This window comes from Gigantopelta aegis, chromosome 3, assembly GCF_016097555.1.
Source record: "Gigantopelta aegis isolate Gae_Host chromosome 3, Gae_host_genome, whole genome shotgun sequence".
Lineage (NCBI taxonomy): Eukaryota > Metazoa > Mollusca > Gastropoda > Neomphalida > Peltospiridae > Gigantopelta > Gigantopelta aegis.
The window spans coordinates 96,321,891-96,336,398 of record NC_054701.1 but is presented as its reverse complement, the minus strand read 5'-3'; the positions used below and the strand labels follow the sequence as shown (position 1 = coordinate 96,336,398).

The 14,508-nt window shown below is 35.0% G+C and overlaps 2 protein-coding genes across 2 annotated transcripts in view; both read right to left on the bottom strand.

Annotated features, from left to right (window-relative positions):
• Positions 1–5,429, bottom strand: part of LOC121368965 (multiple epidermal growth factor-like domains protein 10) — a 6,278-nt gene extending 849 nt beyond the window's left edge. Inside the window, exons 1-3 of the mRNA XM_041493736.1 lie at positions 4,722–5,429; positions 1,426–1,522; positions 903–976 (exon numbers count right to left, since the gene is read on the bottom strand). Of these exons, the coding sequence (XP_041349670.1) occupies positions 903–976; positions 1,426–1,522; positions 4,722–4,896 (346 nt within the window). The 5' untranslated portion in view covers positions 4,897–5,429. The remainder of the gene's footprint in view (positions 1–902; positions 977–1,425; positions 1,523–4,721) is intronic.
• A 900-nt stretch (positions 5,430–6,329) lies between these two features.
• LOC121368964 (multiple epidermal growth factor-like domains protein 10) lies at positions 6,330–13,850 on the bottom strand. Its single transcript, XM_041493735.1, has 6 exons — positions 13,726–13,850; positions 11,589–11,732; positions 10,762–10,908; positions 9,380–9,523; positions 7,967–8,110; positions 6,330–6,532 (listed from the first exon to the last, which is right to left on the bottom strand). Exons 2-6 carry the CDS (start codon positions 11,698–11,700, stop codon positions 6,330–6,332), a joined length of 750 nt encoding a protein of 249 aa, XP_041349669.1. The 5' UTR covers positions 11,701–11,732; positions 13,726–13,850.
• Between the last annotated feature and the right edge of the window lie 658 nt (positions 13,851–14,508).

The window sequence follows — 14,508 nt, the reverse complement described above, 5'->3', positions numbered from 1 at the left end:
CGGCAGACGTGTGGCCACGGGGGTTGTGGAGGGGTTGAGATGTTCCTTCCCAATCAAATTTTTTTAAAAATAATTTTCCGGGAAGGGCAGACCTTTTTTCAATAAATTTCCTTCCACAGTCGGACCCCCACCGGAAATTGTCTCCAGGGAAGAGTATCCGCCTGGAACGGACAAACCGGGGAGGGTGAAGGGATTAAAAGCCCTAGGGGATCAGGTTGGGGTGGTGCGGGGGGTGGGAAGGGCGGGGGTGGGCGGGTGGGCGGGGTGTTTTGGAATAATTAGACCCTTCTGGATGATAGTGATGGAGCTTAGGGGCGGGGGTGTGTTCGGTCTTTTTCCCTAGACAGTAAATAAGAGGTACGTTAGACGAAAAAAATGGTTTTCGTAAAAATTTTATCCCTTTTTAACTTTCAGATATCACGTGAAATAATGGGAATACTTTGAAGATAGGCTTGTCTGCACATGGCAGAAAATTAGTTTTTCAAACTGATCAAACCTCACAGCTGACCTATTAATTCGCTGTATTTCCCGTCAAAACCAGTATCATGCGATTGGCATATCAAATGCTGTGGTATATTTTTATCTGTGAACACAATTATATAAAATAGTCCTTGTTTCCACTGAAAAATATAGTGGGTTTCCTTTAAAAACAAAATATCTGACATCAAATAGCTGGTGATACATCGAAATATTAATGTCCCTTGATGGTGTCAGTCAAAAAATGTTTGCATGTAGGTTATTAATTTATATAAGGATTTTTCTTTTAGAAATTTTGCTGTTATGAAAATTACAATGCAGTTGGTCCGCTCGCTAAAAGTTAAAGATGGTTGGTACAATTTAAATTCAGTAGTTTGAAGCAAGTCTAAAACTGATCAATAGTGTGAAGTAATGAGAAATCCTACCCGTGTTTCTTGAAGGTCTTCCCAAAACAAGTGTTTCGTGGGAATTATCTTTCCGTATTCGCCTCCTCCTCCATCTTTAACAACAACCAAAAAAAAAACAAAAAAACCCAGGATTTGAATCGGATTTTAATCTTTATGTCAAAATAGCTATGGTCAGACAGCAACATTAATATATTCTTGTTTCCATAGTACTTGTAATAAGAATACAAAATGTATCCCGGCGGGATTCGAACCTACCGTACTAAATCTGCATGGCTATTGACAATCAATGACATCACGTTTTGCCCACCGACCTCGATGGTGTTGTTGTTAAGCCATCGTACTAAAGACTGATAGGTTCTGGGTTTAGCTCCTAATACTGGCTCAAACACAGAGCGAGTTTAACGATTTGGTCGGTATGTGTAAGACCACTACACCATCTTCCTTCTCACTTTCCACTAAAACCTACTCACTAACCCACTGTCCTGGACAGACAGACCAACTAGTTAGGGTGTCTATAGTGTACTATGAAACAACTGATCACCTGAAAAACACCACCACGATGATCACGACGATGATCACGACAGCAACAGCAACAACAATGCTAGCAATGAGTAGTACATCGTTTCCAGAGTCAGTTTCTGTAATTAATTTAAACAAAACAATCATTATCATAATAACAAACACTATATATTTTTAATATTAAAGGTACATGGCCCGTCAAACGCACTGTACGCTTTCATGTTAAGATTGTTAATTCCAAAGGTTTACGAATGGAAGAGCCTTCTTTTATTAACATTTTCAGATTTCAATAGCTTTGCGTGTTCTGAAAATTCCTACTCAACAGTTTTGGCAGGCAAAGGAAATGACATTTTTTGAAGTGTTTGTCTCAAAACGTTCGACACTCTTGCGCATTCCACATTCCAATTTGCCTTCAATTTGTAATAAGTGTTTGAAAGAACCCTAATATGTGTATCTATAAACAAAACTTTCTATAGCTGAATTTGGTATTAAAAATGTATCTCTCAGATTACAAACGTTTTAACACTAGTGGTAAAATTCATACATTGTTGGAAATTCATGATACATTTGATATTAAAATATCATGTGTAAGTTATTATGTCATTGTTGAAGCAATTATAAATGTCGTAAAGAACTAACGATTATTCAACCAGTCATTATTGATGATACTAATGGTATGATATAAGTGTTTTCCGTCAAAAAGGAATCTAAAACCTATTAATATTTTTTTTCAACTAAAACTAACATTTTAAGGGAAGAATCAAAATTGGAATAACTCTTAGACAACAATATAATATATTCAAGATACATAAATAAATTTGGTGTCAAAATAAAGCTGATGATCACAGGAATGAGAAAATATGTATAACTCAAAACTTGATATTCCTACTTAAGACCCGATTCGATGTGATGGGTCACATATTACAAACCGTTTAAAAGAGTCAAGATACTGAGTTAAGCTGGTTCTTATGTAGGATTATCACAACTATTATATTTCTACTCCAGACACAATATTGGGGACTGCATCCTAGGAAAAACGTATTCCAACTCGTCATATTCACATTTTATATCTACATTTTATATTTACTTGGCGAAAATAATATTACAACAACTGATGGCATTGTTATCTATTTTTATTACTAAGTAATTTCTAACTAACTTCTGTATCTATAAATGTAAAGTAAAAAATATTTTAAGCAATATGAAATATTTTAACCATATTCTAAAATTAAGATATCTAATAGAGCCAAATATTCATCATAGTAAAATTAAATGACTGCTCCTTAATGCTTCAATTTTGAGGGACGAAATTACAACAGACGAAAACATTAATTGATTTCCGGTTTAGACATGATTTTCGGTTGTGAAAAAAAAATTCATTCGAACTGTGTAAAGAAATGTGTTCTATCGTAGTGCGTGGTGAAAACTTTGTATAACACAATAAATCGTAAATTGAAACGTTTGCATTATTTTATAATGTCAAACTAAATGGGTTATGTTATTAATCTTTTAGGATAGACAGTCATGCCAGTCAAAGTCATATACTTATATGCTTTATAATATGATAATATTCACTTGTGAAGTCGAATATGTTATCTGCGTGCGCGCGCGTGTGTTTCTGTGTTTGTGTGCGTGTGCGTGGTTGTGATTTAGGGGTTTTCTTTTTTTGTCATCTTGGTTTCACTCTTGAGTGTAGGAGTAGCCAAAATATAACAGAAATTATCTAAGAACCCATTTTATATAGTTAATATTTTACTTAGTTAATTTACTTATCTGTTCCATGATTAAAAGTTATGAGAACGTAGGTTATATAATGTGCACAATCGTGTTTTCCATCTGTATTATTAAAACAAATAGATATAACCTCTTCTCAAACATAGTATAATTGCTGTAAATGTTGAATGCACATTTTGATCTGTTTACTAAATTGTAATATGCACATCCATACTTTTGTTTTGTAACAGATAACAAATGTAAGCAGGGGTTCTGCATATAAAACAAACAAACAAAACAAGACATATAATAATAAGTATTACACATCGGATGTCTTCTTGATCACGAGCATATATTCTTTCCGCCAGATGTGATTTGAAATGCATGGATGTGGAGTGTTTGGTTAATTTTAAGTTATTTTGATCAAACGTAAATATCACGTTATTTTAAGCAGGGAGCTTAGTTTAGATAAGAGTGCCACATACTACCAAACAAGAGCTGTCCTGAGTTTACAGCCACTCCGAGATGTTTCTGACTAACAGATGCTTTTTGGCCGCTAACATAACATAATAAACACATTTTCTTGCTTAGAATAATACTGTATACCCATTGATTGCAACCGTGTGCTAATGCTTATAGCATTCAATTTTCAATTCCATCGTGGTATTATACATTTGTCAACATTTGAATTTATTAGAAGGTAAAATTTGGACACAAACAAATACATTGTTTACACAGGTACTGATATTCTAAACCTAAAATATCTTTAATACGTTGTTTTAGTCATGCAAAAGGATATGTTAGTCATAAACATCTTACTATGGCAGCTAAACTGGAGACAGTTTTTATAACACAAAATTCATTTACTCAGAATTTAATCCAAATGCTAAAACGGTAGAGTAATCAGACTCAGTTATTTACACAAGATGTATCACAAGATATGTTTTAACAAAATCACGAAGACATGAACCAATGGTCTGTGTAAACTATTTGTCAAGTTGCGTCAAATGAGAAGGTTAGGCCTGTGCTTCTGCATTGAATATCCAAATGTGCTAGCATTAGTCATGTGCGTGCAATGCGACTGTCAGTAAGTCTAAAGGTAAGTCCACCAATACCATGTTTACGACTAACAGAGCACTCTTTGATATCCATAGTTAAATACCATTATAAATGTCAGTGTCTGTATATATACATGACGTTTTTGCTCGTACGTACGAAACATATATTAGGATTGTGTTACAACAAACTTCAGGATGACCAACACACATTAGGTATACAGATACTAATATTTTCAACAATACAATGTACACTAATATACAACTGTATTCGTGAAAATAATCCGTTAATCGGAAATACATTACAATGACACCAAACTCGGGGACAGTTCCTTTCAGGTCATATCTTGACCCAGCTAATGATGGTTAATACAAACGGCTTACCTCGCCGATACTTACTATGTAATTTGAAACACAGCTAGAATACATGCATGCAAACCATATAATCTATATACAAGGTGTAATTTATATGGTATTCGAGAATATAGTTGGCATTAAGGCTCTACGAAATAATTAATGTATATGGCAATTACAAACTACACGTACTTACTGGTGGTGCACGTGTCTCCTTGCCAACCATCCAGACATCCTCCGTTACAAGATCCCGTCACGTGATCGCATGGCGCTGAAGGGTCTCTACACTTTCTTTCACTGCAGGAATAGCTACAACCACTGCCGTATTTCCCATCACACTCTGTGTGATGTGCACATAAGAAAACATTCATAGACTCAGTTAAAGCAATTTGTTGACTTCTAGTTCAAGGAATATACTTAAGAGGATTACTACGCTGTATTTGACCATTTGCGGACGTTCATGCTGGTTATATAGGTGCAAATAGAGTTTTACTGGTGACGCAGAGCGGAGACAGTAAAATGGATATTTGCGGCTGCATAACCAGCATGAACATCCACACAGAGCTGGTTTAAGGATTCACGGGGTCTGTAGCACAATTAACAGTGGGGCCCCATTCCTAGGATATATATTTTGCAACCCCGTCGGGGAGAGGGGAAAAATGACCTGGGAAAAATAAATGTACACCTCACCGCGGGCCCCCCTGAAGCGCGGGGCCTGTAGAACGTGCTACATGTGCCTCTAGGATAAACTGGCTCTGCGTCCGCAAATGGTAAAATACAACATAGTTATCCCCATTATAATTCAATAAATGCATTTTCTTTTTACAAATCGCTTAAATAATCTTTTTTTTTAAATGAATGCAGCGTTATCAGATACCTAGTCAATACTATCGTGTTTGAAGTCATCCGCCTTATAAAATAATTATAGTGTAGGCAGATTTTAAAAATATGTTTTTACTTGTAATACAACTGTTGCTCCTAATGTCGTTTTTGTTTTTTATTGTTGTAATAATGACAACACCAGGCATTATTACTAATTTCACTTATTCCTAACTTAATTCACATCACGACAACTGGTGCTTATTCATAATTCAGCATAGTTGCCGTTAGTTATATCCGCATTCCTGTCAGCCTCACGCAGGTGACGTCACACAAACGTTTATAAACAGCATTTACGTCACAAAATTTAGAGGAACACACATTTTGCTTCAAAAACAAAAGATTCAACGTTGGTATTTTAAAAGAAAGTATGTCCATCTAAACAGCAAAAAGTAGCTTGTGGATATGCAAATAGACTTGGGAAAATCCCCCAAATTTTCAACAGATACATACTCGTTATACTGCCGCACATGGATTTGTTTAGACAATAACATTCTGCGTTATTGCTGAATTAGAATGTGACATTAGGTACAGTCTTGAATTACTGGTTTTAATTATGTTCTAAACATGATCCAATTTGGGAAATATGTTCTATATCCTAGAAGCTACCACAGCGATGATGCTATTGCGGTTATATTTGTAGCAAACGTTTACCTTTATAATTTGCAAATATAGCATTATACATTTAAATGATTTGCCTTTTTTTATTTATTTAATAACGTCAAACAATATTAATGTTATTTGACCATAAATATTATAGACAAAACCGTTATCGTATTCAAACATCGTATCTCTTCTAAAGGGTGTGACTGCCATCACGAAAGACTCTCATGACCTTTTGTCTAGAGGTGGACTGACATACGTTAAGAGTAAACACTGTGACACATCAAAGGCATAACTTTGTTTTATGACTTGAGAATTAGTATCAGATTCCCGAGTGCTTAACAAGACTAGTGTTATTAAACAAAACAAACTTTATTTTACCAGTACAGTCAACTCCTATCCAGTATTTCTCACATTCTCCTTCACATGAACCATTCACGTGATCACAGCTTGCAGTTTTATTCAGACAGTATCTTCTTGTGCAGATAAACGAACAATCGGCGCCATACCGACCAGTGTCGCATGCTGGCAGGAAACATATTTAAAGGTAAAATATCAATACAAATCGTTCTTGAGCAGATTCTAATTTATGCATCAATGGGTTTGTGTGTTTGTGTGTTTTTGTTTTGTGGGTTTTGTATGGCGTATCGTGGTTAAAACAAAACATATATTTTTCTGCTTTTGCTTAAATGCTGTTTTAAATGATTTGTTTGCATTGAAATTCCAGGACAGACAAAACAAAAGCAGAAACCAAACTCGAAAGCATAAACAGATAATAATAAATTAAAATAAATAAATAAATAAATAAATAAATAAAAGCAATATAAGTAAGGTACTATAGAACAACGTAAACGAACAGATGAACACATACAAAATAGAGAGATCATATTAATAAAGGTACTTTGCTATCTTACACAACTGTTTGATATTTCCGAGTAAAAAGTTACGTTTTTCCTTCAAATAGTTTTATTTGTTCTGAAACCTGGCAATGTAAAATATATCTTTGAAGGCCAGAAGCAGAATGTTTCTGCCAAAAGGGTGTAATATTTTTAAAAGGCACCTACAGTTCCCAGTGGCTATATGTAATATATACAAAGGACACATACAGAATTCAAAAGTACACTAAGATGTCATTTAACATATCATGTCCACCGTTAAAAATTTAAACATTGATTGTATTCATTTGTATTCATTTCATAAACACTGGATTTTTTGGAAACACTGCACAATTGGGGGAGCACATGCCCAGCATCCTTCCCCCGGATCAACGCCTACTGTGTATACTGATCTTCAAATTCGTCGAACATTCTAGCGACAAGTAAATACTTCTGTTTTTAATCAGTTACCTTGTTGTGAATTTTCTCACTACCTGACGAGTCACTAGGGTGTATGTCTAAAAAGCTCTTTCAAAAATCCAATATCATCAAAATTCTGATGATCACACGACTCTGTCTTGAGTTACTTTATAAAGATTAGGACAACAAGAATGAAGTCAGATGGACAAAAGATTAAAACACTACACAAGAATATGTAAGGTCAACCAGATGTACCACACACTATTTTAGAGGACTATGCACATTTATGTCAATATTATACTTATAGAAATGATAAGCCATAACCAGGACATTAATATAGGCAGGTGTAACTAAAGTTTATGTTTAATCAAAACATCACAATGTTTAATTCGTATACAGGAGAGACTATTAATGCATTTCAAACAACTTGATATAGACCAGAACATTAATATAGGCAGATGTAACTAAAGTTTATGTTTAATCAAAACATCACAATGTTTAATTCGTATACAGGAGAGACTATTAATGCATTTTAAACAACTTGATATAGATCTTCTCACGTTCAGTGCAATTTATAGGGTGTTCGAGAATGTAGTATATAGATGGCATTAAAACTCTACGAAATAAATAATGTATATGGGAAATACAAACTACAAGTACTTACTGGTGGTGCACGTGTCTCCTTGCCAACCATCCAGACATCCTCTGTTACAAGATCCCGTCACGGGATCGCATGGTGGTGAGGGGTTTCTACACTTTCGCTCACTGCAGGAATAGTTACAACCACTGCCGTATTTCCCATCACACTCTGTGTGATATACACATAAGAACACATTCATAGACACAGTTAAAGCGAATTGTTGACTTCCAGTTCAAGGAATATACTTATGGGATAACTATGCTGTATTTAACCATTTGCGGACGTTCATGCTGGTTATATAAGTGCAAATAGAGTTTGACTGGTGAAGCAGAGCGGAGACAGTAAGATGGATATTTGCGGCTGCATAACCAGAATGAACATCCACACAGAGCTGGTTTAAGGATCCGCGGACCCTGTAGCACAAATAACAGTGGGGCCCCATTCCCAGGATATATATGTTACAACCCCGTCGGGGAGAGGGGAAAAATGACCTGGGGAAAATAAATGTACACCTCACCGCGGACCCCCCTGAAGCGCGGGGCCTGTAGCACGTGCTACATGTGCCTCTATGATAAACTGGCTCTGCGTCCGAAAATGGTAAAATACAACATTGTTATCCCCATTATAATTCAATAAATGCATTTTCTTTTTACGAATCGCTTAAATAATCATTTTATAGAATGAACGCAGCGTTATCAAAAACCTGGTCACTACTATCGTGTTTGAAGTCATCCGCCTTATAAAATTATTATAGTGCAGGCTGATTAAAAAAATATGTTTTTACTTATAATATAACTGTTGCTCCTAATGTCGTTTGTGTCTTTTATTGTTGTAATAATGACAATACCAGGTATTATTACCAAGTTCACTTATTCCTAACTTAATACACATCACAACAACTAGTGCTGATTCATAATTCGGCATAGTTTCATTTTGATTCAGAACAAAGATTCAACGTTGGCATTTTAAAAGAAAGTGCGTCCATCTAAACAGCAAAAAGTAGCTTGAAGATATGCAAATAGACTCTTGGGAAAATCCCCCAAATTTCCAACAGATACATGCTCGTTATACTGCCGCACATGGATTTGTTTAGCCAATCAACTTCCGCGTTATCACTGAATTAGAATGTTACACTAGGTACGGTCTTGAATGATTAGTTTTAATTATGTTCTAAACATGTTCCAATTTGGGAAATATGTTCTATATCCATAAATATAAACAAAACCGTATTCAAACATCGTATCTCTTCTAAAGGGTGTGACTGCCATCACGAAAGACTCTCATGACCTTTTGTCTAGAGGTGGACTGACATACGTTAAGAGTAAACACTTGGGACACATCAAAGGCATAACTTTGTTTTATGACTTGAGAATTAGTATCAAATACCGGAGTGCTTAACAAGACTAGTGCTATTAAACAAAACAAACTTTATTTTACCAGTACAGGCAACTCCTATCCAGTATTTCTCACATTCTCCTCCACATGAACCAGTCACGTGATCACAGCTTGCAGTTTTATTCAGACAGTATCTTCTTGTGCAGGTAAACGAACAATCGGCGCCATACCAACCAGCGTCGCATGCTGGTAGGAAACACATTTAAAGGTAAAATATCAATACAAATCGTTCTTGAGCAGATTCTAATTTGTGCATCAATGGGTTGTGTGTGTGTGTGTGTGTGTGTGTGTGTGTGTGTGTGTGTGTGTGTCTTTGTTTTGTTTGGCGTACCGTGGTTAAAAGAAAACATATATTTTTCTGCTTTTGCTTAAATGCTATGTTTTAAATGATTTGTTTGCATTGCTATTTCCAGGACAAAAAACAAAGACAAAAAAACAAATAATAATAAAAAAACACAAAAAAACAAACAAACAAACAAACCCGAAAGCATAAACAAATAATAATATATTAAAATAAATAAATAGATAAATAAAAGCAATATAAGTAAGGTAATATAGAACAACGTAAATGAACAGATGAACACATACAAAATAGAGAGATCATATTAATAAAGGTGACTTGCTATTTTACAAAACTGTTTGATATTTCCGAGTAAAAAGTTACGTTTTTCCTTCAAATAGTTTTATTTGTTCTGAAACCTGGCAATGTAAAATATATCTCTGAAGGGCGAATGCAGAATGTTTCTGCCAAAAGGGTGTAATATTTTTCAAAAGGCACCTACAGTGTCCAGTGGGTATATGTAATATATACAAAGGGCACATACAGTATTCAAAAGTACACTAACATGTCATTTAACGTTTCATGTCCACCGTTAAAAATTTAAACATTGATTGTATTCATTTGTATTCATTTGTATTCATTTCATAAACACTGGATTAATTTTTCTGGATCAACGCCTACTCTGAGTGTGTATTGATCTCCAAATTCGTTCAACATTCTAGCGACAAGTACATTCTTCTGTTTTTAATCAGTTAAGGTGTTCTGAATTTTCTCACTACCTGACGAGTCACTAGGCTGTATGTCTGAAAAGCTCTTACAAAAATCCAATATCATCAACATTCTGATGATCACACGACCCCGTTACTCTATAAACATTAGGACAACATGAATGAAGTCAGATGTACAAAAGATTAAAACACTACACAAGAATATGTAAGGTCAACCAGATGTACCACACACTATTTTAGAGGACTATGTACAATTATGCCAATATTATACATACTGAAATGATAAGCCATAGCCAAGACATTAATATAGGCAGGTGTAACTGAAGTTTACGTTTAACCAAAGCATCACAATGTTTAATTTTCATACAGGAGATACTATTAATGCATTTCCAACAACTTGATATAGATCTTCTTACGTTCAGTACAACTTTCCTTCTTCCATCCTGGCTTGCAGCCATGTTGACATCTTCCGATTTGAGCATCACACGTTTTATTATCGCCATCACAATGTCGTCCATTGCATCTTAACTTACACCCAGATCCAAACATGCCACCGCGACATGCTGTAGAATGATATAGTATGATATTATATTAGAAAAACAGGTATGACTTATATTTACATCCAAAACAGTCAAATAATACTATATCTAACGTATAATTATTTTTAATTTTTCAAAGAATACAATTATATGACGTGTTTCATGCTAAGAATTTTATTATTTCATTTGATATATATATATATATATATATATATATATATATAGAAGATACTCCCCGAGTGTCTTGTGTTATCATAATAATTTATCAGCACGAGTTGTTAAAAGTATGGAATCCGAGGATTTTTATACTTTTATCAAAGAGTGTTGATAAATTATGATATCACAAGACACGAGATGTGCATTCTTTTTATCGTCCATTATCGGTAGACTCGTTAACTAGCAGAACAACAGTGCCATGACGTCATTAATGATAAGTTTAGCGCTGTAACATACACGGTGACGTGTCAAAAAGAAGCGATATGTCCTAGGAGAATATTGCAGGAGATATGGTAAATTATAGAGCCTAGGTGAATATCGCAGGAGATATATTGAATTATAGAGCCAGCGATATCTCCTACAAAAGTCTTTAATGGATTATACATATGTAGTATTTATATTTTCATTACCAATATTTTAACAGTATATAGCATAATAAGGTGGAATGTATATGCAACACACATTAGTATTAACAAGTAATCACATACCAGTTGCACAGTCTGGTAATTCAAAACCATCCAAGCATTTTCCTGTGCAGTTTCCATAAAACTGGTCACATTCCGGGGAGGTGTTGGAACAGTTGCGAGAGCTACAAGACATATTACAGTTGAAGCCATAGGTACCACTGCAGTCTGAAAATATCAATACAATGGTATACATATCTTTACAATTTGAAAATATCAGTACAGTGTGATAGATGTCTTTACAATCTGAAAATATCAACTCAGTGTTATAGATATGTTTACAAGTGGGTAATATCAATACAGTGTGATAGATGTCTTTACAGTTTACAAATATCAATACAGTTTGATGGATATCTTATGCCTTCCATATTTCTAAACAGAAACATAACATTTCCGTCGTAATTAATGAAACAACTGTGTTTTATTTTACATCTTAAAACATTGACAAAAGAAGCACAAAGAAGGAAATATTATTTACTTGTATACTCAAGAACATTAAAACATTAAGTAATAAAAGAAAACCAGTATAATAGTTTTAGAACATTGCAGTCTCAACCCCTCCAAATCACATAGCTGACCATACTTCAATGTGTTCAAACAAAATAAATCTTGTCTTACGTAAATATCTCTGACCCCTTGCAGATTAGTGCAGACCAAACCCAGACATCAGGTTCCACACCTGTTGCAGTCTGTCTATGCTTATGTCCCCATAAATATTGTAATTAGCTGTATTCCCACTTTCACACGTTAAATCGATTTAACTATAGACGGGTTTATTGGCCAGTAATGTCGAAATGCTGCGCGCGGCCATGCTTAGAAACACTGGATCGATCCGCCATTAAGGGGGTGAAACTCGCACAATAATATCATGTGATGACATTGTGTATGACCTTTTTGGTACGTTTTGTGAAAGCAAAACCAGTATGTCGAATAATTCAACCTCATTTCAAAATTGTAGACTCAATTTTGGTAGAAGTGTGTTAATCATTTAAAACGTAAATGCACAAAAATGTGAAAATTGTCAGTGACGTGTCTGAGCACCTTGAGTATAATCAGTGCTACAAACTCGCCCCATGTACTGAACGTGATCGTTGTGTTGGTGGTAGTGTCATGGTATGGGCAGGACTTCTCGACATCGGAAAACAACATAATTTTCATCATTATCAGTAGAGTGACAAAACCATCACCCCAGTTGTCATTCTGCTCATGCAGCAATATCCAAGTGTTTCTTCTTCTTCTTTTTTTCTTCTTTTTTCTTTCTTTTTTTTTTCTTCTTTTTTGTTGGTTTTGTTGTTGTTGTTTCTACAGGACAATGCATGCCAGCATTCAGCCAAACTAAAAACTGGATTTCTTCAAAGGAACAATACTGAGGTACTAAACTGGCTTGCAGGATCACCTGACGTGTTTCCTATTGTGCGGTATGAGATTTGTTGGGCCGTAGGGTGGGAGAGAACCACGCACATATTCACAACGTCCACAACATGTTTTAACTCGTGAATGCATCTCTATCACTATTCCAGAGATCCACCGTCTCATAAGAAGCATGAGCTGACATTGCATCGCTGACAACATGTAATGCCCAAGGTGCTCAGACATGTTACTGACAATTTTCACATGTTCGTGCATGGTCCACTCAGGCACCATTTAACGACGTGATAATTACAGATTTCATTTTGTACCGAAAATCTCCTGTTACTTAAACTGGCAAATGACGCCTCAATTTCAATTTCATTAGCATATTCATGAAAATCTTGTTTTACATAACATTTTTCAGAACTTTTATCTTCTTTTTTTTTCATTTCTCAAAACTGGTCCTAAACGTCATGTGGCTACTTACCAGGAAGTTTCAAAGGGATTCGTTTTGCAAGTAACTATATAGTACATTTTATGGCTAATCAGGAAATGTTATCAGTGTAATTTAATGCTATATATTGTAGATGATTAATTTCATTTCATTTTTTGTAAGCAAGGAATGAATATTATTAATACTAATAATAATAATAACAATAATAAAAACAATAATAATAATAATAATAAATCGACGAAATGGGTGGGGTGCTATTTTCTTACTGGTGTTGCCTGCATACATGTTACATCAGTAAATTATTTATTTACCGTTTTTCGCGCACATTGTTTATTAAACAAACTATAACATACATACTCGTAGCGCAGTCAAGTAGTGCATATCCCCGATCACAGCCATAGACACATTTCCCAGTCACGTGATTACATGTCGAGTTTCCAAGACAATGTCTGTTTATGCAGGATCCGTTACAATCTTTGCCATAGCTACCATTAGAACATTCTGTAATAATAATTTTTAAAATGCTGCAAGGCAGTTCACGTGTTTCACATTCAATAATATTAACAATACCTTGCATAACAGCTTTGATATTTCACATTCTAAAATGTTTATACTATTCTACATGACAGCATTAGTATCTCTTCAAACACGCATCTGTAATCCCTGAAGTTATTATGTAGCCTTGGAAATCAATTAAATACCACTCAAACTGTATTGCTATTGCTTTCAGTGAAATACTAACAGTGTACTTGAAAACAGTCTTGGTATATTTTCAAACACAATCTGCACGTTGAATGCGGTTCCCCATGGCGTGCTTAATTGACGTTTGAAACACAGTTTTCGTTAGATCTGTTTCAATGTTTCATCGTTTTAGTGATCTGTCAAATCTCTCTAATGCTACAAAGTGACGAATTGTTTGTACAAATGCCTCGGACGATGGCGGCAACTGGATAGGTTAGTTATATGAATTCGCATTAAAACTGTCCGAGTTGAAGACCTAGTGCCCTTTGCATTCCTCTTTCGACGCATGTATGACATGGAGAATTTCAAAATTTTGCATTTCAACTTTCAGAGTAGAAGACCTAGTGTCCCTGAATCCCTCTTTCGATGCATGCATGGCATGGAGACTGTGAAAATGTC

What these genes read in the sequence shown, in the direction of transcription:
- LOC121368964 (XM_041493735.1), bottom strand. Translation starts at nt 11,700, where the DNA reads ATGTCTTGTAGCTCTCGCAACTGTTCCAACACCTCCCCGGAATGTGAC. An exon ending in ATTACCAGACTGTGCAACTG is followed by an intron (nt 10,909 to 11,588) that starts GTATGTGATTAC and finishes ATCATTCTACAG; the next exon opens with CATGTCGCGGTGGCATGTTT. An exon ending in GATAGGAGTTGCCTGTACTG is followed by an intron (nt 8,111 to 9,379) that starts GTAAAATAAAGT and finishes TATATCACACAG; the next exon opens with AGTGTGATGGGAAATACGGC.